Raw genomic sequence first — 27,026 nt, 5'->3', positions numbered from 1 at the left:
TTTTATCTCTTTCTATTGTCTTATAATCTGTTTATTAAATCTTCGGACCCTCTGTTTCAAGAGAAAAAAAAATCTTCAGAGTTTGCTGTCTTAAATGAGATCATATAAGAAACATCTTTGAAGGATGGAGAACTTTTGTCTGAAATTTTTCTGCAATTCTATTTTGTGGTATATATATTCTTCAGTTACCTTGTGCTTATAATCAATCCTTAATTCTCCTCTTTCTCCCCTCCCCCATTGTTTTTGTTTTTTGGTTAGAAGTATATACGGTGATGAATGTCTTCCAGGTGGGATTGGAAATAGCTGTGTCCTAACCAAAAAAATAAGGGGGAATGGAAGAAGGGTGACTTGAAACGTCTTCAGCTTGGATTAGGTTGATTCTCTTGAACACCCTCCTACCAAATCTGCATTTTCTTTGCCTTCTCCCCTCAGTTTTGAGCCTTTAAGAAGTCACTGTACAAGGCCACTGGCCAGTACCAGCCCAGGGAACACCATTCATACCATGGTCTCTCTAATGACAGTCTCTCTGTGTCATGTCATATCTCGATTATCGACTGCTGCTTCTTCCCTTCTCCCTCTACCTGGCTTTCCCCTGGCCACCAGCCACTCCTTTACTGACAAGTAGATGATAGGTCACTCTTCCCTGGTCTACTCCCGCCCCTTGCTTTCCTGAGTGTGAACCGGGTCTTCTCAGGACTTTTTCCCACTTCCCACTATGAACTTCACATGCCCCCGGAACCGACAGCTCCGAGAAAAGGCTCATTGAATCCCACTCTCAGGGCGGTGCACTTTCTTTCAGAAAAGTCTTTTTTCGGGGCGCCTGGGTGGCTCAGTGGGTTAAGCCGCTGCCTTCGGCTCAGGTCATGATCTCAGGGTCCTGGGATCGAGTCCTACATCGGGCTCTCTACATCGGGCTCTCTGCTCCCTACAAGGGAGCCTGCTTCCCTTCCTCTCTCTCTGCCTGCCTCTCTGCCTACTTGTGATCTCTCTCTCTCTCTGTCAAATAAATAAATAAATCTTTAAAAAAAAAAAAAGTCTTTTTTCGGGAAATATCCATGTGGTGTCACAATTTAGCTACCCAAGAGAATAATTAAAGAGCTCAGAAAAGGGGAGGCCTTGTTGGTTTTCAGCTTCCTTTCTCATTTTAATACAGATTTCTCATTATTTGACCGTTATGTCTATGCTTTGGGACTATGGCCATTTCTGTTTTTTCATTAAAGAAATACACTTTTCATTCCTCCTCCTTTTTGTTGTTTAATGAGTTGTCAAGGAAATGAATAATTACTTTACTCTATGATCTTTAACTTGAAGTAACTCTTGGCCAGCTTCTTGATAAAATAGGACTAGGGTGTGGATTAGAGATTGCCACGGTTTTTGGATGCTTCTTGTTGGGGAGTCTATATTGCCCACCCCTGCGGCCCAGTACTTTCTCTGACATCTTCAGTTAATAGAAGATAGCCGAAGTAAGGCTGTGACAGTTTTAAGCCCTTAAAAAAAAAACTGGCATTGTCTGCTTCTTGTCTCTTGGAACAACCTCTGAGATCCCAGAACTGCCATGAAGGAAGTGTGACTAACCGTGATCAGCATGCCAGAGAGAGACATGTCAGCCACTCTGAACAGCCATCCTAGTTGAGCCCAGCCTCCCAGTGCCAACTATATGAGTGACGCTATCTTGGCTCCTTCCGATCAGCCTACCCACCGGGTGACTAGCACTGAATGACCTTAACCGATGCAACATGGAGCAGAAGAAGTTCCTGTCTGTGAATCCTGCATGAATCCCTGACCCTCAAATCATGAGATATTATAAAATCGTTGAACGAAGCTGCAGAGTTTGGGGCTACCTGTTACACAGCAATGAATAACTAGAACAGGAGGATCTGAATCTTCCTGAAATCACCAATATTCATAGTACTAATGTGGCTTAACACCCTTGGATGGCTTATGTAACAAGTCCCACCTTGAATATAAGGGAGATTCAGACATGTCTGGGCAACCAGTGAGGAGAGTCTATTCGCATAGGTGGAGGACACCCAGGCCTTCTGGGAAAGGAACTGAAACTGTGCCAACTTCCGTAAGCCAAGCATTTCTTGTAGGTGGTGGGTTGACCCAGCAGGAGTCTTTCTGCCAAGGGTCATAGAATCTTTTGTGAGAAGACTGACACTTAAGGAAAGAATATGGGTTTGACCCAGTCATAAAGCCCTAGTGGTTAGAAGGAGTCACAACTCTGAATACAAGTATTGGCTGTTAATGAAAGCCATCCCAAGCCCAGCCCAGCCACACGGGTATATCTCTGGGACCTAATGAAGAGCAAGGTTATAAGTAGAAACTGAAAGAGGTGCTTCCCTCAACCTGTAAATGGGGTACAAGCAACAACTTACCCTGTCTCAGTCAGCATGTAACACAAGGGGAAAAAACACATCCTTTCCACAATGAACCAGAGGATTATCAGCAGAGGAGCCAAGGGTGCAGCACCCAGAGATGCTACTGTGCCTGATGAGTGAAGCCGAACACCCCCAGCCTCACTGGCAAGGACTCCACGCACAGAGGAGTTGCAGTGGCGCCCAGGGACCAACAGGGAGGCAGCCACTGTCTGCCTGGCAAAGTGGGAAGGAGACTGATACTCAGCCAAACAAGAGGTGAGTAACAGCGATGTCTAGCTGGAGTGGATGAGCAATTGTGACACATCCTTATGGGACGAAGACAGCAAAAGCCCTACATGTGATGCAATAAAGCAGCAAACTAGGATGGCTTGTGTTATGACCCCTGTCGTACCTCTAAGTGATATGGGGTGGCCCAGGCTGGACAGATCTAGAAGTTACAATTGATGTCGTAGAGTACATGAACACTTTCACCCTGGAGCCCCGAGATCCAAGATTCGTGGTGCCCTCTGGAGTTGTGTAGTGTGAACTGTGGATCACGAGCCTGGGAAAATTCTGAGCGCATTTGTTCTACAACCCAGAATATCTGTGATATTAGCTGTGTAGACAGGATGTTAAGACAGGCAGAGAACTAGGTAGAATAAAAAGCTTTCCCTGGTTTCTCTGGTTCATTGCTTATTATCAGGGACCTGATTTAGCCTGAAAAATGTTGTCCCCTTCAGTACTTTCACATAAAGTTGTTTTCACATAAAAATGTTTTCAGCAAATATATACAAGGATGAAATCCTCTGATATTTCCTTAAAGTTCAGGTGAACTGATTTACGTCATTTTCTTGATATCTTCAGCTTCAGTTAATGGAAGATCGTTTTTCATTAGCATTTAGTATTAAGATATGATAATTATAGTGTATATGTAATTTATAGGGTAATTTAAATTTTGTCAGGTATTAGGACCACTTTACAGATTCTGAAAGCTTGTATCAGATTCCCAAATTCCTGTAATGTTAATTTGGCACTGATACTCTAGAAATCATTATTTTAATGATAGCATTACCCATTTTTGGATATATTCCACCCCTTGTTTTAAAAATATTTATACTTTTTCTTATAATTTTATAATTATTTTATTTAAAGAGTTTCCTGAAAATGATTGCATTTGATTTCACGGGGTAAAATGGTATAAATCCAACAGTGCATGTACTTAAAGCAAAATAGGACACATTTTTCTAAAAAGAACAAAATTTCCTGAAAAATTCTGCATATACATCTTTTGGTCTTTCATTCAAAGGCATTAGCCTTTAAAATTTTTTATTCTAGAGGGGGAAAAATAACCTTTTTGTTTTGGTTGTCTTCTGATTGTCAACAGCCTTGACCTACTTTTAAAGATTGCAAGAAATACTGCAATATTATCTCTTTGGTTTTTTTTTTTTTTTAAATTAGCAATGGCCTAGGATTTGAATGCATCCATTTTTGGTGTTGTTGCCGTAAGAAGAGATGCATTTGCATAGTATTACATTAACTGTTGGATTCTGCAGAGTCTCACAAGGAGGCAGGATGCCCAGTGTGAATGATACTCATTTTTTTGCAGCCAGGTAAGATGCACAGGGTATGTGGAAGACAGATATACCATTTTCCCTGGGTGTCTTCACATTTTTATCCTCTAAATATATTTTCACCATCATGTCAAAGGCAGTAAAAGATGACTGAGCATAACTTACTGGAAAATTTTGTGCTCTAAATGAGCTAAATCTTATAACCATCTTTTTGCCATGTTAGAGGAGAGAAATATTTTTTAAGGATAGAAGTCAAGGTTTGGAGCACAATATTTCAGTCTTTCTGAGTAGAATTTAAAATGACGTGCCCCTCATTTCTCACTGCCAAACAGGCAAAGCTTTATCTCTAGCTGTTCAGCTGCCCTAATCTTGTTTGCTTCCCCATTTAGTTTTGTAATCTCTGCAAAAAAAAAAAAAAAAAAAAAAAAAAAAGGCTGTATTTAACAGAATTTTTTTAGTTTTGGAAGATCATGATTCACTTTGAAGTTAGATTTTTATACATTTATATAAATACAGCTGGGTTTTGGTTTTGTTTTTTGGTTTTTTTAGGGAAAAATCTGAAGTCAGAATGCTCAGGGTTTTTTCAAAAAGAGGAAAGCAGGGGAAATAAATAATACTTAACTATGACAATTTCAGTCTTGGGGACAGAAACTGAAATGGAATACTATTATGTCATGGTTGATTCTATATGGCTATTACTGTACCACAGGTTCCTCAAAAAAATTATCTATATTGATGCTCTATCTACCTATCTATCTATCTAAACATTACCTGGGCAGCCTGGCCTCAAATGTAGGTGTTGATCACAGTCTATGGAGGATAGCATAGTTCCCCCATATTTATTCAAATAGATGGAGGATGGTCATGAATTCTGTTTGGGGGATGTTAAATTTGACCTGCCCATGAAGCATAAAAGTAAAGCTACTAAGCAGGTAGCTGGATAGAGGGGTCTGGACTTCAGGGAGGAAGTTCATGTTTGAAATGGTTTTTTTGTCATTGGCTTGTAGAACAAATGCCATGGCACTGGGTGAGGTCACTGAATGGGAGTGTTTAGAAAGAGTAATGAAGGGGACCGAGGCCAGAGCTCTGGGAGACACCGACATTTAGGAATCCCACAGAGGGAGAGGAGACTGAGGGAATGTGGTCTGTTATAAGACACATGAACCAAGTATTTCAAGGAGAAATAGTGCTGAAAATTCAAAAACAGACTGACAGTTCAGACACTGGAAGTTCTTCAGTGACCCTGATGAGGGCCAGCTCAGCAGAGTGGGTGAAGGGAAGCCCCAGCCAGGTGTAGTTAAGGAGAGAGGTGTCTGAGGAACAAGAGCTAGAGAACAGGGCCTATTCCTTCAGGAATCTCAACTCTGAAAGGGGCAGATATGGCACAGCTGCTAGAAAGCATGGAGCATCCAAGGAGAGATGCTGAAAGCTGGGGGCTGGTAGAGCGTGTTGAGATCCGGGCAGGAAGAGCTTGACAATGCATATGGAAGGGAAGAATGGGTGAGCAGGCCTTTTCTCAGAGTAGAGACACTTTAATCCATTCCAGGCAGAGAGGAGGCTGAGAGAAAAGTCTAACTTGTTTAAAATACAAGTATATAGAAAAGAGACTAAAAGGTAAAACACCAGAATGTCAATCGTGGTTATCTCTTGGCGATGGAGCTATAGGTGATTTTGTTTCTTTCACCTTTTGACATTTTTCAATTTTTTAAACAAAGAATGTAGTTTATTTTTATATTTGGGGGGAAAAAATGAATGTAACCAAAAAAAATGAATGTAACCATTCAAAAAAATGAATGTCACACACTTTCTGGTGACCCTTCCTGCCATCATTCTTCAACCAGGCAAACTACACAAAACTCCCTGGCCATGTTTTTTTGTAACCAGATTAATTTTCTGTAATGGCAGTTTCCCTATGGATACTTACTGTGGCATTGGTAATTCTGCCTATGGAAGGAACCAGTCTCTCCATCTTTGCCACAGAAGTCTCCTTCTAGAAACTGGCTCTTCTCTACTCTCCTGTTTATAAGCTGACAGTGAGGAAAAGAAAGAGGTAAGAAGCCCTTGGCAGATGGACAACAGCCATCGGATATTCTTGCAAACTAAGATGTCGGTCTTATTTCAACATCTAAAAACAGGTCACTCTGTCTAAAATAATAGCACAGAGAAGTCACATTTACAGCAGAAAGAGACAAGATTTCCCACAGGGAACATTTTTCATCAGCTTCCAGATACCTGATTCTGGTATGGGAGCACAGAGGCTCCCTCTCCCCTGCCTAGAACCACCTAACAGAGAGTACTAGGTAGTGTGTGTTACTTAAAGCTTGCTAATTGTCTTAATAAAATTAGTCCTTTCGATAGGTGAGACTGTGCCTTTCGTCCAACTCATAAAGCAGTTTCTTTTTCTAAAAAAGATTTTATGTATTTGAGAAAGAACAAATGAGAGAGAGAGAAAGGACAAGCAAAGGAGGGGGGCAGAGGGAGGAGGAGAAGCAGACTCCCCGCTGAGCAGGGAGCCTGACACGGGGCTCGATCCCAGGACCCTGGGATCATGACCTGAGCTGAAGGCAGACGCTTAACCCACTGAGCCACCCAGGAGCCCCATATACTTTCTCTTGATGCAGTTGGTTTGTAGTTTTAAATCAAAATCTATACTAGAACATAAACTATGTTTTCTTTCATTCTGTTTTTTTTTTTTTAAAGATCTTATGTATTTATTGACAGACAGAAATCACAAGTAGGCAGAGAGGCAGGCAGAGAGAAAGGGGGGTGGAGCAGGCTCCCCTGTGAGCAGAGAGCCCAATGTGGGGTTCGATCCGAGGACCCTCAGATCATGACCTGAGTTGAAGGCAGAGGCTTAACCCACTGAGCCACCTAGGCGCCCCTCATTGTGTTTTTTGAATAGGTAATGCATGCATGTTGAAGTAGTGCAAAAGAGCCATCAGGAAAAATAGTCTCCTTACTTACGTCCTTTCTCAGAGGCAACCAATATGTCCAGGGTTTTGTGTGTCTTTCTAGAAACCTATTTATATACAAGCAACTAATTGGAAAGTTTAACGAGGCTCTTAAGCATCATTTTATCATGCTTTATCACTTAAAACATCAAGGATGCCTATAATGTTAGAAGCCACTGAAAAATAGTAGTCAGGGTTAATATCTTTCTGAAATTAAAGTGTGAGCGATTGGAGAAAAGATTTGCTTTCTAAAACCTTGATCCCCCATACCTCTTTCATGGACACATTAATTATATTAAATGATATGCCTCATGTGTTCTGCAACTGGCTTGTGAGTTTTAATGTAATACTAAGCACTTCATGGTTTAGTTTTTTTAAAAAGTTTCATTTCAGTCATCAAGCATATATTAATCTTTAATAAATTTATTTTTTTTTAACTCTCTATCTTTTGACCCACTGATCACTGGTAATATCTGCCATCCTTGTCTTCTAGACCCTTCTTTTTGCCCAGATCTCTTGCCTAACAGAGGGTCCCCAAGCTACGGCTTATAGGCCAAACTGGCCTGCCTCCTAGTTTGTAAATGAAATTTTATTAGAACAGAGTCATGTCTATTTGCTCATTTATTATCCCTATGGCTGCTTTCACACCGTAATAAGGTTGAGTAGTTGTGACACAGGTCAGATGGCCTTCAAAGCTGAAAATATTTATTTATCTGGGTTTTTTTTTTAACAGAGAAAATTTGCCAATCCCTATTCTAGAGTATGGAATCTCGGTCATGGTAATGAATGGACAAATAGCATTAGAGAAAAGAAAAATCAAGGAGTGATTTTTAAACGTGTCAATAATGAAATTATAATGGCACAGAGTATCCTATGACAACATACAGATTATAGACAGTATCTTTGGGTGTCCATTTATTTCATATGCTTCAGTCCCCAGACAAAGTAGTAGAGAGGTTTAGAATAGTGGGAAGAAAATAATAGGGAGATTTAGTGCAGAGATTTGGAATAAATTAAGGAAGACATCGGTAGAGATTTTCATCTGCTTTCACATATCATTTTTCCAACTTTGTCCTTCTAGCATTGCCACAGATTTTGTGTGTATCTGTACAGTCCCGACGAAAGCACATCTTTACAAAATTATATGTGAGAGAGGAAGAGCTCTGTGAATGAAAAAGACAATTAGAAAGGTCTTGGGGGCTGGGTGACTCTGACATCTGTCACTGCAGTCATGGCCAGAGCGGGCCTGCTGATCTGACTGGCCGGCCTGGTGCCAGCTCCCTTCCTCACCATCCTTTCTCAACTACATACTTGGCCAATGGAGCACAAGTACACATAAATAAAACTGGCCTTCCAGGGCATACCAGCGAGAGCCTACACTCCCATGGTACCGCCAGTTGTAACTTAGGTACTGGAATTTAAAGATGGATAAGGAAACTAAAACAAAGCCACTGATGGATGTTTGATGAAGGATTTCGATACTACCCCCGGCGGCTCCTGCATTACCTTAGAAGACAGGGCTTGATATTTACAAGAGTATATTTTACCAAAGTAAAAGCAAATAAAGCTGTTGCATGACAATAGTACAACTGTAGAGGCAGGATAAAAACTTAACATCGGGCAGCAAGAGTTGTTTCTTTTTTCTGTGAGCAGAACTGAAATGCAAGTGAAGCCATAATAAACCCCCTCGGGGTATGTGTGACCTTTGACAACGCAGAGAGAAAATATTTATAGTCTGAAACTATGTCTCTCCAGTATGACAGAGTAAATGAAAAATATAATCTGTTTAACAAGCTGTACTTTTCACAAAAGGACAAAAATCTTAGGGAAGGATTCTGACTTTGCTTTTTCCAAGTCTTTCAGAAGTAAAGTATTTAATAAAGTGACAAGAATGGAAACCAGTTCTATCAAATGAAGGCCAAAGGAAAATGTTAGAAGTGTAAAATTATCTTGAAGTATATGTATATATGTGTATGTTTATGTGTATATATATATGTGCGTGTATGTGTATCTGTGCATGTATGTGTGTGCATATATATACGCACACACACCCCTTTTCTCTGATCATTTCAATTGTTTATAACCAGAGGAAAAAAACAATAAAATTTCTTTTGCTCCACGGTCAATGAACATTTAGTAAAACAAACTATTCACTCCTTTATCCAAGAAACATTTGAGAACCTACCATTTGCAAGAATCTGGCCTAGGAGTAAGGGGTAAATCAGTCAACAGATTAAAAAACAAAAAAACCAAACCAAAACAAAACCTAGTGTGGAGCTTACATTATTAGAGGGAAAACTTAGACAAAGTAAAGTCAGTCAGTAACAAGGTAGCACATTAGACGGCAGTGTGCGCTGGAGGAAGTATAGAGAAAGGGAAAGAGGATTTCGAGTCCTGCACGGGTGCGGGGAGAGGGTCTGCAGGTGGAAGCAGAGTCTGGAGGCCTCTGAGGCAAGAGTGAGCCAGGTGGGGAGCACGGGGACAGCGTTAGGAGACAAGGTCTGACATAGCGGGGTAGGGTTGGGTGGGTTTACATGGGACCTTTCTCTGGGTGACATGGGACCATTGGAGGGCACTGACCAGGGAGTCACCTATCTGACGTTCTAAAAAGTCACTCACTATTTGTAATAATCCAAGTAAGAATAGTGGGGGCTTGAAGATCGAGAGTAGAAATAGAGGTTTTACCCCCAAAAGAGACATTTGAGGTCTGATTGAATATACCTCTCTGTTGAGGCGTTAGAAGGAGAGCAGAATAGTGTTCAGTTGTAAGAAATAACACCACCACTACCCCTCACCCTGTATCAAATCAGCAGCCCCGGGCAACCTTTCTAAGCTGTTCTTACATGCTTTCTGTAGCTTTCATGACCTCCGATTTGTTTTTCCCCTGCCTTTCTTACTGTTCCCAACCTCAGTCAATGGGCCATCCTCTCCTCACTGGAGATGGAGAGAAACAGAGACCCAGCAAGGTTTAAGAAGAAAACAAAGTCATCTGGTGATGGCATGGATATAGGAGATGAGAGGGAAGCAGATCTCTGGCGTGTGCAGCCAATCAGATGGGGCGGGGGGGTGGTCAGTCAGTGAGACAAGAAACGTCGGAGGAGTTCTCGGCTTCCTTACAGAAGTCCGTGCTTTGCTTTCTGGACATTTGGAATTTGAACGCATGGAAGAGGTCTGTGTTTCTCAACAATCATGCCCTCTCCAACCTAGGTTCCTCAGCCTCCAGCCTCTCCCACACTAGCATTCTGCCTTCTGGCTGCGACAGACTGTCACTGTCGTGGGGCACCTGCCTACATTGCCCTTTCCCACGTGCTGCTGCCACAGACTTGAGCACCCACCAGTGACCACTGCACCTACAAACACTCTTCCTCAGCTCACGGAATCCTGGTCCTGCTCCAGTAACGAGACTGAGCGCCAGACCTGCAAGCCCCATTCCTGGTTCCGCAGGAGGGAATTATTGCCTCCTTGCTATTTCCCTAATATTGGATTTTTACTTCACTTTTGGCACTTACGATATGCCTCGTGTTGTTTTAAATGTTTTTATAGCTCACACTTGACTGAAACTCATTGAATGTAGGATCTGGATTCCTTTTCACTTACAGTAACCCTGCGACACTTAGGACAATGCCCTGCCCATAGCAGGGTCTCAATAAATACAGGCTGGATTGAATCGCACAGTTAGATTTTTATTAAAATGACACTGATGTAAGAAGATTCTAATTATGAACATTGGGGAGGGTATGTGATTTGGTGAGTGCTGTGAAGTGTGTAAACCTGGTGATTCACAGACCTGTACCCCTGGGGATAAAAATATATGTTTATCAAAAATAAAAAATTAAGGGGCGCCTGGGTGGCTCAGTGGGTTAAGCCGCTGCCTTCGGCTCAGGTCATGATCTCAGGGTCCTGGGATCGAGTCCCACGTCGGGCTCTCTGCTCAGCAGGGAGCCTGCTTCCTCCTCTCTCTCTCTGCCTGCCTCTCTGCCTACTTGTGATCTCTCTCTGTCAAATAAATAAATAAAAAATCTTTAAAAAAAATAAAAAATTAAAAAAAAATGACAGGAATCTATAATGAACAAAAAAAAAAAAAAAAAAGAAGATTCTAAAGGAAATGTGCTTCTGAAATCAATAGCTATCCCTTTCTATAAGCATGTGTTTTTTTGAACTATCAAAAAATTTTTGCCTAACAATGCTACTGTCTGGTATTTAGTATATAGTTAAATCTAACAAATCATTGTGTGCATTTTTTAAAAATTTGATACCAGAAAAATGAAAGTTGACCAGAACAATAGCAGTGATGATTAATTAAATACTAGTGTAGTATATAGTGTATAAAATTATAGAAACATTTAGATGTTCTTTTAAAAATCTAGGTGTACATCCTCATTTTAAGAAATAGTTAATATTGGGTCATCTCGATGGCTCAGTCACCTAAGTGTCTGACTTCAGCTCAGGTCATGATCCCAGGGTCCTGGGATCAAGTCCCAAGTCTGGCTCCCTGCGGGGTGGAGAGCCTGCTTCTCCCTCTCCCTCTGACCCTCCCCTTCCACTTGTGCTCCCTCTCTTGCTCTCTCTCAAATATATGAATAGTTTTTTTAAAGACATACCCAATATTATATTAGGAAAAATTCAAAGCTTTTATTTACACAAACTCCAAAGAATTCGGTTTGTTTCAGACAAACAAAATATGATATGGATATCATATTAAGATAGTGACACAGATTGAACTAGACATCTTCCTTTGACAATCATTTATCCTCTCATTTATTCAATCTACTTCAATTATTATTTATTATTATTTATTATTTATTATTATTATTATTTATTTATTATTATCTCGCAGCTACTGTTTAGGTGCTTATGATACATTAGTGACCAAAAGAGACATGTAAGGTGTAAAATATTTTCACAGTTGCCAATTCTTTTAAAATTTTTGTTTATAGAATATAATTCAGTTTTTCTTCATCATTCATTACAACTTTAATAGCTTTCAAAGTATTTAACTTACGGAGAAAGCTTTTATACACTAATTGCATGCACCTGAATTAACTGTGAATAACGTGGTTTTTTTATTTGTTTTTTGCTTTTTTTGTGATTTTTGTGTGTGTGTGTGAGTAAAACGATAGAAGTTTATTAAGTAAAGATGCAGAGGGGCGCCTGGGTGGCTCAGTGGGTTAGGCCGCTGCCTTCGGCTCAGGTCATGATCTCGGGGTCCTGGGATCGAGTCCCGCATCGGGCTCTCTGCTCAGCAGGGAGCCTGCTTCCTTCTCTCTCTCTCTCTGCCTGCCTCTCAGTGTACTTGTGATTTCTCTCTGCCAAATAAATAAATAAAATCTTTAAAAAAAAATAAAAAAATAAAAAAGTAAAGATGCAGAAAAAGCTCTCAAGAGTGACAGGGGTCCCGACAGGGCTGCCAACAAGGGCCTTTAAGGTTGGTCTTTGTAGAAAGCTAACCAAGGAAACTTATAACATTTACATGCCTATTGATAACACCTTCAGTGGCTTACTTCCTTTTCAAGGTCTGGTTATTCTTTGTTGGCCACAACTGATTACCAAAGACACCCACCGCACACAACCCACCCTACGCCCACACGAGCAAATATAGTTTTGTCTATTAATTGAGTAGGATTTGAGGCAAAAACCAGTGCTACTGGATTTTAGCACATTCTTCTTCAAAAATGAATCTGTGCAAACATATCAGGCCTAGCTCAACTTATCCTAACATTTTTGTTTATACGTGTATTGTTAACTATTCCGTCAGGATGTGTGTGCTCTGTGTGGTCATAGACCTTATCTGCTTTTTTTTCCTAGCTTTAGCCGAGCTCCGAATTGTCTGAAACATACTGGATGCTGCAGAAATGTAAATATTTGTTGAATGAATGACTGCAATAATAGATGTTGAAGCATGTATAATTTAAGGTTCTGCTTGGGGTTTGGGGTGTGTGTGTGTGTGTGTGTGTGTGTGTGTGTGTGTGTGTGAGAGAGATTTGGGGGGGAAAGCCTAACAAACCAGAACAGGAATGGAGATGTCATATCAATCACCTGGTTCATTGTGTTTTGACACAAGGTTGGACATGTCACAGGCTTGCTGACCTCACTTTTCATAATTCTTAAAATGAAAGGAAATCGGACTGTAATATATTGAACTGTTCTTTTCACTCTTATGCCCTTTGATCTTATGTACTGTTAACTGAGTCGCTTTTTCAATGTTAAGCTAATTTTGAAGCTGAACAAGGATATAATTGACTCAACTAGTCATGTATCGACGCTGCACAAAAGAGTACAAAAGTGAGTCACTCACTGTTGCTATTTTGTTATGACAGCTGGAACTATTTGTGTGTGTGTGTGTGTGTGTGTTTCTGCCTCGTTGTCTCCATACTGTGTAAGGCCCAACCAAGTGACAGCAGTGCTGACCGTGCTTTCCAGAGCAGCCCATCATGATAGCCTTGTCTAAAGGAACTGACAGTGCAGACATACAGATAGGGCAGAAGTATGCAGGGGCAAGTCCACGGGGGTTCTTCTCCAGTTTAACTGACCTGGCAGAGAGCTGCACTCGGTCCTGATCAGCGAGAGGTGGGAGGGAGGTTTGCGGGAACCCAGATGTGCTAGACAGCTGTGTAGCTTCTCGCCGTGAACCCAACTAAACTTCAGCTCTGTTCTGTAAAGTCAGCCTAAGACGCTGCTCAACGCTGCTCAAAACATGGCTATGAGAATAGGGAGGAGACGAAGAAGAAGAATTTGCTTATTTCCCTGTCTTCTGACAGAATGCCCAGTTTCTGCTGAGCTACTACCCTCCGGGTATACATAGGATTTAATAATAAATACGGTGAAATCCTTCTCAAGACCTGGACCCAAATTCTTCCCATTTCTTGCTCGGTTTGAGCTGAGTCCAGGGCCACGTTTTTACAATTCGTGTTTGTTGAATGCAGGAGGGTATCTGTGGAATGAGAAGAGGATGGAGACAGCTAAATATAAAGTTAGTATAAATATACATTTATTTATTTAAGGGGCCCCTGGGTGGCTCACATGGTTAAGTGTCTGTCTTCGGCTCAGGTCATGATCCGGGGGTCCTAGGATAGAGTCCCTCATCAGGCTCTCTGCTCTGTGGGGAGCCTGCTTCTCCCTCTCCCTCTACTGCTCCCCCTGCTTGTGCTCTCTCTTTTTCAAATAAATAAAATCTTTAAAAAATATATATATATATATATAAATTTAAAATATAATTAAATCTAAATTAAAAGTAAATATTAAATGTAAATATAAAATATAGATGAGGCTTGAACCCATGACCATAAAAATAATGGTTAAAATTTATTAACCATAGCAATGCTGAATGAATCACTTTACATACATTATGTAACTTCACCCCATAACAGCCTTATGAAATAGACTTGTATTATTCCCATCTTATGTATGAGAAAGCGAAGTTACATGCCCAAGGTCACATGGCCAATAAGTGACAAAACCACAACTGAAATAATAGTAGCTGTTATGTACTAGACATTTTCCTATGCCCATTCTAAATAAGCATTTTCCATGAAATGATCTATTTTACTTATCCTCACAAACTCTTTTGGTGTTTGCTCTGAGTGTTCTGATTCTAGAGCCCGTGCTCCTGATGTTCCTGTGGTATCATAAGTACCACTATCCAAACCGGGGCAAGGGTTCATATAGCTTCAGAAATAACTTTTGATTTTCCATCAACTATCTCAGAATTCAGTTCCATGTCTAATAATTTATCAGTCAATCCATAATCTACCCTGACTTTATACCCATTATCACTACTGGCCCAATAATGCTCTGAATCCATCAGCCTCTCTACCCTTGAGTTGAAGAGAAATCTTAATAGAGGAGTCATATTCTAGAGTAGAGCCAAGCCATCTCCACAATTACCCTGATAAAGTCTTTATAAGTGACAAACAAAACAAAACCACGAGTTTTTCAGAGTCACAGAAAATGGTTCCTCATTTTCTCTTCGTAATGAAGTAGTTGCCCATCTCCTGGGTAACACACCTAATCAATACACAGAATTATCAAGCCCATTAGGTTGACAAATTATAGAATTCCAGGTCTGGAAGAGTCAACAGAGATTATATGATTCAGCTATTTTAACACCATCAGTCTAGGTAAGATTATTAGCTTTCAGTATTTTCTGGTGTTAACATGTCTTTTTAGGAAATGATAGTGATGGATTTATCTTCCCAAATCAAAATAGAAAAGCCTAAAATTTATGTGTTCAGTACAATTTCACTATCCTAATATCTCATGAGATCTCATTTTCAGTGTTCTTTTTATTGAATTTCAAAAGTTCTTGAAATATTAAACATATTAATCCTTTGTCCATCATACACACTGCAAATTTTTTTTTATTTTCCTTAGAACTTGGGTTTTTATTATACTCATTTATTAAAATTGTTATCTTGCCAAATCTATCCCATATTTTTTAAAGAATTATTTGAAAACTAACAAGTTTTTTAAAGACATTATTTATTTATTTGACAGACAGAGATCACAAGTAGGCAGAGAGGCAGGCAGAGAGAGAGGACGGGAAGCAGGCTCCCTGCTGAGCAGAGAGCCCGATGCAGGGCTCAATCCCAGGACCCTGGGATCATGACCTGAGCTGAAGGCAGAGGCTTTAACCCACTGAGCCACCCAGGCACCCATCCCATATTTTTATTCTCTTTTTTATCTTGTCATACTTAAAAATTCCATTCCTACCCCATTATTATTATTATACAACTCTTCTGTATCTTCTCCTAGAACTCTTATGAGTGTTTTTTAAAAATCTGTAGGTTTAATACACTTGGGCTTTATTTTTACATAAGGTACATGATTCCCAAATTTTTAACCAGCACAATTTCTTGAATTTTTTCTTTCTCTACTAATTTGAAATGCCACATTTTAATATGTTCTTAGAATGTATGACCCTAAATTATAAGATATTTACTACTAGAATTCTAACTTTTCTTGGCTGTCCTAAGTGTGATGATGTTTAGTGATAATGTTTATTTTTCGAGTACAGTAAGATGATTTTTTTCCTTGACTAGAATATGCTACTCCACTCTGTTCTTTCTAGGCTCCCCCTCTTGATTAAAATAATTCCTTAATTTCCCATTATGGCTGGAGTTCAGGCTCAGTGGGCACCAGAGTCCCTCTCACTGTTTCAGTGACAGGGCCCTTTCTGGGCATGTCTTATAACCTGTCTTCAGACCTCCACACGTGTTCCTCCCTCTTTTCCCAGCAGATAACACCCTGGCAACCTCTCCACACTTGGGTACATACATACCAAAGCTAAGTTTCATGTTTTCCATTAAAACTGTGAATCACAGGGGGCACTTGGGTGGCTCAGTCAGTTAAGCATCCGACTCTTGATTTCAGCTCAGGCCATGATCCCAGGGTCGTGAGATCAAACCCCGCATCAGGCTCTGCACTGAACATTGAACCTGCTAAAGATTCTCTCTCTCTCTCTCCCCTTCTGCTCCCCCTACCCCAACTCACATTCTCATTTTCTCTTTCAAAACAAAACCAAAAGGAACCTGTGAATCACAGAATTTAATTCTGTGGATATTGGTAAGAGGTCTGAAAGATGGTAGGTCAAGTAGGTTTTGGTGTCAGCTGACTTATTAAAAGGTTTTCCCGAAATCATGGGACATGAACTAAAAGGGAAGGACACAGGATTGGTTCCACTAAGAGATATTATGCTTTGCACACTGGCTAGTTGGGCATTTCATACTGCTGTGTCCTTGATACCAGGCATAGAAAGATGAATAACACTTGGTCTCTGCCCATAAGTTTCTCCTAGTCTGGTTAAAAATGGTGAACATACCTAGTTAAAGGTGAAAGTTTCCCTGCTAGGGGTACATTCTCTCTCTTGAAAGTCCTGCAACAGCTTCAGAGAGGGTGAAACTTGAGCCTGACTTTGCATGATAAGTAGAACTTCAGAGACATGGAAGGAAACTAATTCCAGGCAAAGAAAATGAAATGAGCGAAGCACTGAATCTCAGAATAGTTGGCATATTGGAGAATGTTCTGTACAGAGAGGATGGTTGATGATGCTGGAAAGGCTCTTCGAGACAAGGCTGTGAAGAGACGTGAATTCCATGCCAAGAAGTCTTTAAGTCATGCTGTAGAAAATGGGGAGTCTTTAGAGGCTTTCAATCATTACAATAACAACATCTTTTCTAAGTTTTTGGAAACTCATACCAGAAGCCTCAAGGAGGATGAACTGGAGTGGATGGATTCACAGGAGTATTAGCCAGCCAAATATGGATCTCCCAATTCTTCACCACCTCCTTCTTGTAATTCTCCAGGAATAGTCTTTAGCTGCCAAATGGACCTATAAAAAAACGGGTGAAAAATTCAGGGTTCTTCACTTTAATTAAATGGATAATTGGACTTCTTTTTCTGTTTTCTCAAAAATAATATGAGTCTCTTTGGAAATAGGGGCATAAGTAAGATGATAACCTATTGAATTCAGCAAATACTGAGACCAACTATGTAGAACTTCTGTGCCAGAAACTGTGTGGGGTATACTCTGACTTACTTTATTCAACTAATGTTTATTGAGAACGTACTATGTTTTAAATAATCTGCTTGTTCCCCAGATACAGTGGGGGGGGGGGGGATCAAAGACATATAATAGTCTCATGTATCTTGGAATTTACAGTGTAGTAAGGTATTCAAATAGTAACTAAATTATCCATACCAATAAGGGCATATCTGTGAATGTTTATAAATGCCATAAAGATGGAGGAACCCAAGAATTGAAAATAGGAGTACAACTATCCTTATTAGATACAAGTCCTTTATCAGATACGTGATTTGCTAATGTTTTCTCCAAGTCTGTGGCTTTCCTTTTGCTCTCTTAACAGTATCTTTTGTAGAGAAAGAAGTTTTTAATTTTAATGAAGTCCAACTTATTGATTTTTTTTTATTGATGGTGGTTTTCATGCTGTATCTAAAAATTCATTCCAAACCCAAGGTTATCAAGATATTCTCCTATGTTATCTTCTAGGAGTTTTATAGTTTTGCATTTTACATTTAGGTCTGTGATCCATTTGGGTTAATTTTGTTAAAGGGGCCTGGTTAGTGTCTAGATTTTTAAATTTTTGCATATGGGATGTCCAACTTTTCCAGCTCCCATAGGTTGAAGAGATTTCCTCATCCCGGGGAACTTCTCAGTCTAGTAAAGGGAGTAAGACCGATATACAAATGATTGGTTGAACTGATTGAACTAAAATATTTGTTCTGAAGGTTGTATAGAATTATGCTGAGAAGCTTTAAAGAGGTGGCATTTGAGGTGAGCTGTGAAGAATGAATAAAGTTTCATCACACAGGTGGAGCTGAGGAGGAACTAATATAAATGAAGGACAAATCTTCCTGACTGTAATATTGAGAAGAGTGTGGAAAGCAAAGGTGGCAGTGGGGTGGGGGGCCATAATGGTAGTGGGATGCAATATGGTGGAGGTGATGGCGGTGAGAAATGGTTTGTTCCAGATAGCATTCGGCAGTAGAGCTGATGGAATTTGTATATGGATTGCATGAAGGATGTGAGAAAAAGAGAAGATCCAAGGACCACTTGAACAATCAGTAGAGGGGAGTCACCGCCTACCGGGATGAGAATCCTGGGGTTTGGGGCTGCGTATTCAGGAGCATGGTTTGGGATGTGTTAAGCCTGCCAATTAGACTTCCAGTTGAAGTGTTGAGTAAGCATTTGGATGCTTAAGCCTGAAGATCAGCAGAGTTGTCAGTGTGTGGGTGGTAGTTAAAGCAGGAAGTGAATGTAGATAGAGAAGAAAAAAACTGCAAGGATTGAAGCTCCAGAGATCCCAGATGTAATAGAAAGATGAGGAGGAATCAGAAAATGATTCTCAAATGGAGATGCCAGTAAGGCAAGGAAGAGAATCAAGGGAAGCGTACAGGATACCAAAACAAGTGTATTTAAGAAGGAGTTGGTCAGTGCTGCCAGTCTGTTAAATAAAATGAGGTCTTAGACCTACCCTTGGGACTTAGCAGTGTGAGGCCATTAATATTCCTAACAGAAGGGGCGCCTGGGTGGCTCAGTGGGTTAAAGGCTCTGCCTTCTGCTCAGGTCATGATCTCAGGATCCTGGGATCGGGCCCCGCATCACGCTCTCTGCTCAGTGGGGAGCCTGCTTCCCCCTCTCTCTCTGCCTCTCTGCCTACTTGTGATCTCTGTCTGTCAAATAAATAAATAAAATATTTAAAAAATATATATATTCCTAACAGAAGCTGTTTCCATGGCGTGAGAGATGACACCCTGACTGGAACGAGTTTTCTTACTGGATGGAAAGAAATTAAGTATAGATAATTCTTATGAGGATTTTTGCTATAAAGCAAGGAAATAGAACAGTAGATAGGGGGAAAAAATGGAAGTCAAGGAAGTCAAGGCGTTGTGCTTGTTTCTTTTGAGACTTTTGAGACAAGCACTATGATAGCTGAGAGGAAAATTTGAGGGATGTTAGGATGAGAGAAGAACCAGCGGTGTCCTTCAGTAAGTGAAAGAAGGTAGAATCCAGTGAACCGAAGGAAGGGCTGGCCGAGGGTAGAGGGGGTACAGTTTATCAATACTGATTTAATTCTTTTTCTTTTTCTTTTCTTTTTTTTTTTTTAAGAGGGAGAGAGAGCATGAGCCAGGGGAGAGGGGTATAGAGAGGGAGAAGCAGACTCCCCACTGAGCAGGGAGCCTCATGAAGGCCTCCATCCCCGACCCTGGGATCATGACCTGAGCCAAAGGCAGACATTTAACTTATTGAGCCATCCAGGCGTCCCAATAGTTCTTTTAATTTTAAAAGAACTTTTAATTTTAAAAGAATAGGTTCTTTTAATTTTAAAAGAACCAGTGTTGACAGTAATGTGGAGAGAAGGAACACCTCGTGTACTGGTGGTGGGAATGCAAACTGGTGCAGTCCCTGTGGAAGACAGTACAGAAGTGCCCCCCAAAACTAAAAATAGAACTACCATATAATCCAGTAATCACACTACTGGGTATTTACCCAAAGAATACAAAAATACTAATTCAAAGGGATACATGCACCTCTGTGTTTACTGTACCATTATTTATAATAGCCTAAGTCTGGAAGCAGCCCAGGTGTCCATCAGTAGATGAGTGGATAAAGAACATGTGGTATTATCCAGCCATTAAAAAGAATGAAGTCTGGCCATTGAGGACAACATGGATGGAGCTAGAGAGTTTATATAATACTAAGTGAAGTAAGCCAGTCAGAGAAAGACAAATAACACGTGATTTCACTCATACATGGAATTTAAGAAACAAGACAAAGGGAAAAAAGGGACAAACCAAAAACAGACTCTTAACTGTAGACAACAAACTGGTGGTAGCCAGAGGCAGGTGGGTGGGGTGTGGCTGAACTAGGTGAAGGGGATTAAGAGCACCTTTATGGTGATGAACACTTGAGTCATATATGGAATTATTGAATCACTATATCGTACATCTGAAATGAATGCAACCATATGTTAACTACACTGGAATTAAAGTTTTTTAAAAAATAGTGACTTAATTCACTAAGCAAAGTTTGCTGAGTAAGTGGTATGGTTCCTATTATTCCTCACAGTCTACTTACTCCTTTTACTAATGGACAAATTGAAATGCTTGACAGTACAGTTGACCCTTGAGTAACACAGGTTTGAGCTGCATGGGTTCACTTGTATACAGATTTTTTTCAATAAATACAGTATAACACTCTAAGTATAATTCCCCTTTATGATTTTCTTAGTAGCATTTTCTTTTCCTAGCTTACTTTACTATAAGAATACTATATATAAGAAAAAAACCAGAAAATATGTGTTAATCAGTTTATGTTATCGGTAAGGCTTCTGGTCAACAGAAGGCTATTAGTAGTCAAGCTTTGAAGACTCAAAAGTTATAGCTGGGTGTTTGACTGCAGGGGGTTGTCACCTCTAACCCCATGTTGTTTCAAAAGTCTACTTATCTCCCAAAATAAACATTGGAGGTACAGTTTTGTTCAAAATACCAATTAGATGATAATTTCATGTCCAGAAAAGTTGAAACAAGCCCTGGTGTTTATCTCAGCAGCTTCTCTGGCCTTCATGTCAAATCAAGATCCTTGGCTGTTGTCAGAAGTTGCTGAAATGTTTTTCCTTGAAAATAAGCTTCCCAGTGCCTGAAACCAATTTCCTTCATCCATTTAACCATTCGAAAATCCACAGTGGAGTTGATTTTACATTCCTCTTAAATTCTGCTGAATAATAATTTCTAATGTAACCATTGCTTAGCCACCAATGGCCTGACACGGTCTCAGAAACCACTGGGAATCTAATGAATTCACATCTCTCTGACTCACCACTTTGTAACATTGAATCACAATGTGGAGGGAGCTTTAAAGCAAATTATATATAGGAGAGTTCTTGATAGAAATAATGAACTCTTTTCATCATCGGTGAAGGAAGTTTGACATGTTGTAATTTTCCTATAGAGAGGAGAAAACAGACCAAATATATTAGGCTATTTTCTGGGAAATGGTTAGTGTTGAATTTAGGAAAATCAGCTTTATAGAAGTTTTGTAGTCTCATATGTATCTAAAACTTACCTCCACTGTGATCAGTAATAAGTTCTTAAGTCAGAAGGGGTTTCTCTCTTTGTACTGCTCTACAGACATGAACGCATTCACACCAAGAAAAGTAACTTCAATAGATCACTAATGTCCAGTCTGAAGGATGTAGACGATTTAGCAACCCTAGAAGTTTTGGATGAGGTAAGAGACTCCGTTTAATTAAACCTAAACATTCTAGATTTTGTTTAATTTATAGAAGTGATGTGCACAGGAGGCTGTTGGAATATCTATAAGCTTTGCTTGTCTCTTGGCTTCCTGATTATCTCTCCTATCTTCACTTTGAATGTGTGTAACTCAGATTTCCAGATCTCTTCAACCTGATGTCCATCTTCCTTCCTCCCTTTCTTTCTTTCTTTCTTTCTTTCTTAGTCAAATTACAAAGGAGTGGATTCCCACTAGCGTGAGTTGCTTATAAGTTATAGACCCTTCCTCCCCTGAATTCATTCTGGGAGTCTCAGAGGGATGATATACTGAGGTCAGAAAATGGTCTGCCTCCTACAATCTCCACAGAGCATTTTTTCTATTTTCTCTTCTGCTCTATTTTCTCTTCTGCTATTTTCCCTCTATTTTCTCTTCTGCTACACTCTCAGTGGCTGTACCCAGAGGCATCTAGGAAACCCTGAGAGCCTGTCTCTCCTACGATGGCCATTGTCCCCCTCATGGGATCCCAAAGTCCCTACTCTCCCAGGGCTAGCCCATTAGGGCACAGTGATCTCAGAACTATTTCAAGCATCTCTTGTGAAGGTACAAATGCAAGCCAGTAAATTACAGTTTCAGTCTCCCTTCCCCTCGTCTCCCTTTATTCTGGATAATCAGATCATTAGAGAAATAAATAGCTCCTTTTTAGTAAAAGGTTAGGATCTCTATCCTGCCTGATCAACAGCATTCTTTAAATACATCTAATAAATGCCTGAGATTTGCTTAGAAATTCAACAAATCAGGAGACATTTTCTGAACAGAGGTAGTCATTTGGTAAATTTAGGGTTGCTTAAACAACTCGAGTACTTCCTCAAAATAATCTTTCTTGAGAACATCAAACATCTTGTAATCAAGGCAATCTTTGACTTGTAAAGTCAAAGATTGCTAGCACCTTTATAAATCTTTTCATACCAAATTCTCTAATGATGGGAGTTTCTAGGCTTGTGGATTATAGAGAAGACTTTGCTCATCATACTGATGGCCTGCATGTTAGACACGGGGCTTGTTTGTTTCTGTTGTCTGTGCTTTTGTTTTCGTCTCATTTTTGAGCTATGATCTGCTCTCCTCTTGTGTCATACTGTAAATGATGATTTCTGACACTATTAAAATTGATTTCATGTACTCACAATTTATCAACTATGAAAGTTACTTTTCTGAACTTTTTGCTGTGTCTCATAAAGCCAAATGTCTCAGCAAAGGGCTAGGACGTTCTACAGAACCACTAAATAATCCTGATTTGCAAAAAAGTCATGTTCTCTGTATCCTCCCCTTCCTTTTCCATTGGTCTTCCTCTTTATGTTGTCTTCTGCATTTTCTTATTTTCTGGAAGATTCTTGGCACATAATACCTGTGTAATATCTCACCTGGCCTTTGGAAAACATGGAGAACAATGCCATCCCTCTATGGCCCTCAAAATAGAAAACGTCTGTCAGGTGGAAAGCTACTTGCTGACCCAGTGTTAGACTCCGTGTGTCTATTCCTTTCTGATCCTCAATCCAAATTCCAGATGGTTAATTTATTACTGTCTACATTTTAAGTTGTAAGTGACCTTAAATGATTTTTTAAGAAAAAAATTCTTTTTGTTTTATTTTAGAATACAGTCTCGGAACAACTTGAGAACTGTTACTGCAGAGATCAGATTTATATGTATGTGGGAGATATACTCATTGCTCTGAACCCTTTTCAGAGTCTGGGTCTTTATTCCACACAGGTATGTGGCGTGGTTTGCATTCTTCTACTTTGTACTAATAATTTTACTATTCAGATTTGAAATTAATTTAGATGAGGCCAAAGACGTTTTCATGCAGTGCCTTGAAAAAAGAAGTAATTGCTGCTAAAACAGAGAGATGGAAAAAATAGGAGGTGAATCAATCTGGATGTGGTTCCTGGTCTTCCTTCCTCCAAAACTCTAGGGCAGAAGGGTGACTACTTCCAGTCACTGGTAACTGGTCTATACGAAGCATCGTATTGATAAACTGATGCCTGCGAAAGTGCAGGGTATTGTCTCCCTCTGAACCAAGTATGGGAGAGTCAAGAGTATAATTACATTGTCTCACAGGTAATATATACTTAGTGGCTATGAAACTTGTCATTATGAATTAAAAAATTCCTTTTGACATATTGGTTTTTAGTATCAGGTATGTGTGTTTTATGAATATGAGTATATAATTATCCATTATTCAAGCCCTAGTGGTTTAAATATAGAACAGTTTTCTGGAATTGAGTTAAGCTGTCTTTCATTTTTAATTGGACCTATTCTCTTTTAGCAATTTGTATATTCTAGAAAATTGGTTAATATTATGATTAATAGCTTTTTTATATGTGAGAAATAAATAATTCTCTCATTCTCTACCACCTTAAAATTTACAAGAATAATGGTAAATTAATGAGCCTTGAACTTAAGTTCCAGAAGTCTGGGCTTTCATTAAATTCTGTTATCAGTTAACTTGGTGATTTGGGCAGGTCAAATGACAGACTATATGTCAAGTGACATGAAAAGAAAAAAGTGGTGATCGTATGTCAGACAGGATTATATCCAGGGAATAGTCAACAAAATGATACCTGGTTGTCTTATTTATAGTCTCCTTTTATTTAGAGAGATAATAGTATTTTGAAACATTAAGTTCTGCTTTGGAAGTGGTTATGCACTTCCAAGAGTCTTCTTTTAAATACTGCTACCAGAATGATATATGCTATTATGTTACATCATATATCTGGGCTCTTTTATGTCAAGCTTTTATTTTATAATATTGTGCATACATGTGTGTATAGTACGTGTGTGGAGTGTATGTCATGTTTTGGTGGTATGAAAATGTATTTTGACTTGTGTTTTGCTTTAAAAAATTGGCAGTTCTGCCTGTAAATAATCTAGGACTTAAACAAAAAGAAAAGCCCCACAAAATGTGTTCTTTTTAACCTTTAGCATTCCAAACTATATATTGGAGCAAAGAGAACTGCCAATCCTCCTCACATTTTTGCAATGGCTGACTTAGGATACCAGTCAATGGTAACATACAATTCAGATCAGGTAAGGAGAGTCTCACATCTTAGAAATTCCCCTCTTAGCTTCTTGTGTGTGAGCCACATCTTGTAAGGATAAAGTCTTCTCATGGTTTCCTTTTCTCACTGTGCAGTGCATTGTTATTTCTGGAGAGAGTGGTGCTGGAAAGACAGAAAGTGCTCATCTTTTGGTTCAACAGCTGACGGTTCTTGGAAAGGTACAATGTTTTCTCTATCCTAACAGAAATATTTGTTATATTTCAAAGCCTAATGTAGCTGATTAGATTAATGTTCACTGATTCCCACATTAAATAAGGTACAGAAATTATAAAACATGCTTGCTAACTTCTGTGAGTAGAAAAAGTGTATGCTCCATTTTGCGGTATTCTAACTCTTAGTAGGAAGGCTTTATAAATGTGATTTTCTCCCCTTTTAGCCCCAGTACATTTACTGAATACTCTCTTTACTTTTTTCCTTTTGTTGCTTTCAGGTTCATATACAAAAATCAATTATATTTATATATGTTATATACATTATAAGTGTATATATAATACAAAAGTTAATTTGCATTATATGTATATATACATATATCTCAGCAATAATCAACTCATTGAAAACTGAAATTTAGAAGTCTTATTTACAATAGCACCAAAAATCAAAAAATTAACTATTTAAATCTAAGTCTTATAAAACATATATGGAATTTGTATGCTGAAAAGTAGAAAAAAATGATAAAAGAAATCATAGAATACCCCAATAAATGGAGAGGTATACCATGTTAATGGGTTAAAACAGCCATCTTATTACGCCACATCTTCACAAATTGATCTGTAGATTCAGTGCTGTTACAATAAAAATCCCAGCAGGATTGGTAAGCTGAGTTAAAAAATTATGTGGAAAGGCAAAGGAGCTATAATAATCAGTTTTGAAAAGGAACAAGGTTGGAGGACTAATACTATGGTTTTAGTATTTTCAGACTTACTGTAAAGCTACAGTAGTTATAGTCAACATTAAAAACATAATCCACAAAGGAAAAAATTATATTTCACCAAAATTAAGAACTTCTTCTGCTCTCTGAATGACATTTATAACAGATGAAACCACAAGGTACATCCTCAAAGAAACTATTTGCAAGTCACATATCTGATAAAATACTTGCATCCTTAAAGCATATATTGTAAAAAAAAAAAAAATCTTAAAAACTCAATAATAAGAGATCAAATAACAAAAAAAAGAACAAAAGAGCATATCAACTATTCTTAAATAATAAAATATATTAAAAAATAAATAGAGGATTTGAATATTACTTCACCAAAGACAATATGTAGATGGCAGATAAACAAATGAGATGTTCTTGGGGTGCCTGGGTGGCTCAGTGGGTTAAGCCCCTGCCTTTGGCTCAGGTCATGATCCCAGGGTCCTGGGATGGAGCCCCGCATTCGGGCTCTCTGGAGTATAATTCATTTTCAGAATGAGTTGAAAGATTTCTGTGTTTTTTTTAAAGTCAATTAACTAATTTTAGTATTTTCAATCTCGTGTATGGATAAGGAATAGAAATATACCTTGGTCACTGGGTTGATTTTCCCTCCACTAACCAGACCTGTGACCCCCTCACAACCAGAAGAGCCAGCAGAGACCAGGAAGCTAGTGCCCAGGACTGTCATCTCCATCTCTTTCCCATCTCACTGCCCATCCACTTTCCCCCTCCTTAATACTAGAATAAACATCACAGTGAAAAAGAGATGTAATTTTGAGGGAGGCACAGCATAAAGAAGAATTGAACCCCTGAATTAATTTACTCAAGGGCCGTCCATGAGGGCCTTTGCTATTCCTTCTTGGTTTGTGGCTTGATAGAGGGTCTCATCAAAGATGGATTAACTTGTTTGTGAATTTTGATTTGTAGAGGTCAGCAGATTTATTTAATCACTTTCTCTTTTCCTAGATCTAAAAATGTGACTTAATATTAATTGGGGATATATATGTATATTATATCTCCATTCCCCAGAACCCTACCCTTATTAGATCTTACTTTACTTTTTACTTTTCTCCTCAATAAAGATTTGCCAGATACAAAAATGGGATGTTTGGTGGAGTAAATTTACATTTGTAATATGCAGGCTTCAAAATCTTAGTAGGGCACTGCTCCTTAATACAAGTGGACAAAGACACTTTCTCATCTTTCTCAGGAGTGCAAGACTAGCCCCAAACATTTTAGAAGAGCCAAGTTTGTCCCAGTGCTCCTTACTGTCTTCTCTCAATGTTTACTGCCTCTTCTAGAAGATACTTTATATGCCTTCAGACCCTCACTGTGAATGCCCCCTCTAGCCTGTCTATGTACTAA

At 39.2% G+C, this 27,026-nt stretch overlaps 1 protein-coding gene across 1 annotated transcript in view; it reads left to right on the top strand.

The window, feature by feature from the left end:
* MYO3A (myosin IIIA) overlaps positions 1–27,026 on the top strand; it is a 233,234-nt gene that overhangs the window by 79,622 nt on the left and 126,586 nt on the right. The window contains exons 11-14 of the mRNA XM_059404999.1: positions 21,529–21,628; positions 23,280–23,396; positions 24,609–24,713; positions 24,820–24,903. Coding sequence (XP_059260982.1) covers positions 21,529–21,628; positions 23,280–23,396; positions 24,609–24,713; positions 24,820–24,903 — 406 coding nt within the window. The remainder of the gene's footprint in view (positions 1–21,528; positions 21,629–23,279; positions 23,397–24,608; positions 24,714–24,819; positions 24,904–27,026) is intronic.

This window comes from Mustela nigripes, chromosome 6, assembly GCF_022355385.1.
Source record: "Mustela nigripes isolate SB6536 chromosome 6, MUSNIG.SB6536, whole genome shotgun sequence".
NCBI classification, from domain to species: Eukaryota; Metazoa; Chordata; class Mammalia; order Carnivora; family Mustelidae; genus Mustela; species Mustela nigripes.
The sequence above is the reverse complement of the archived record's forward strand: the minus strand, read 5'-3'. Positions and strand labels throughout refer to the sequence as shown.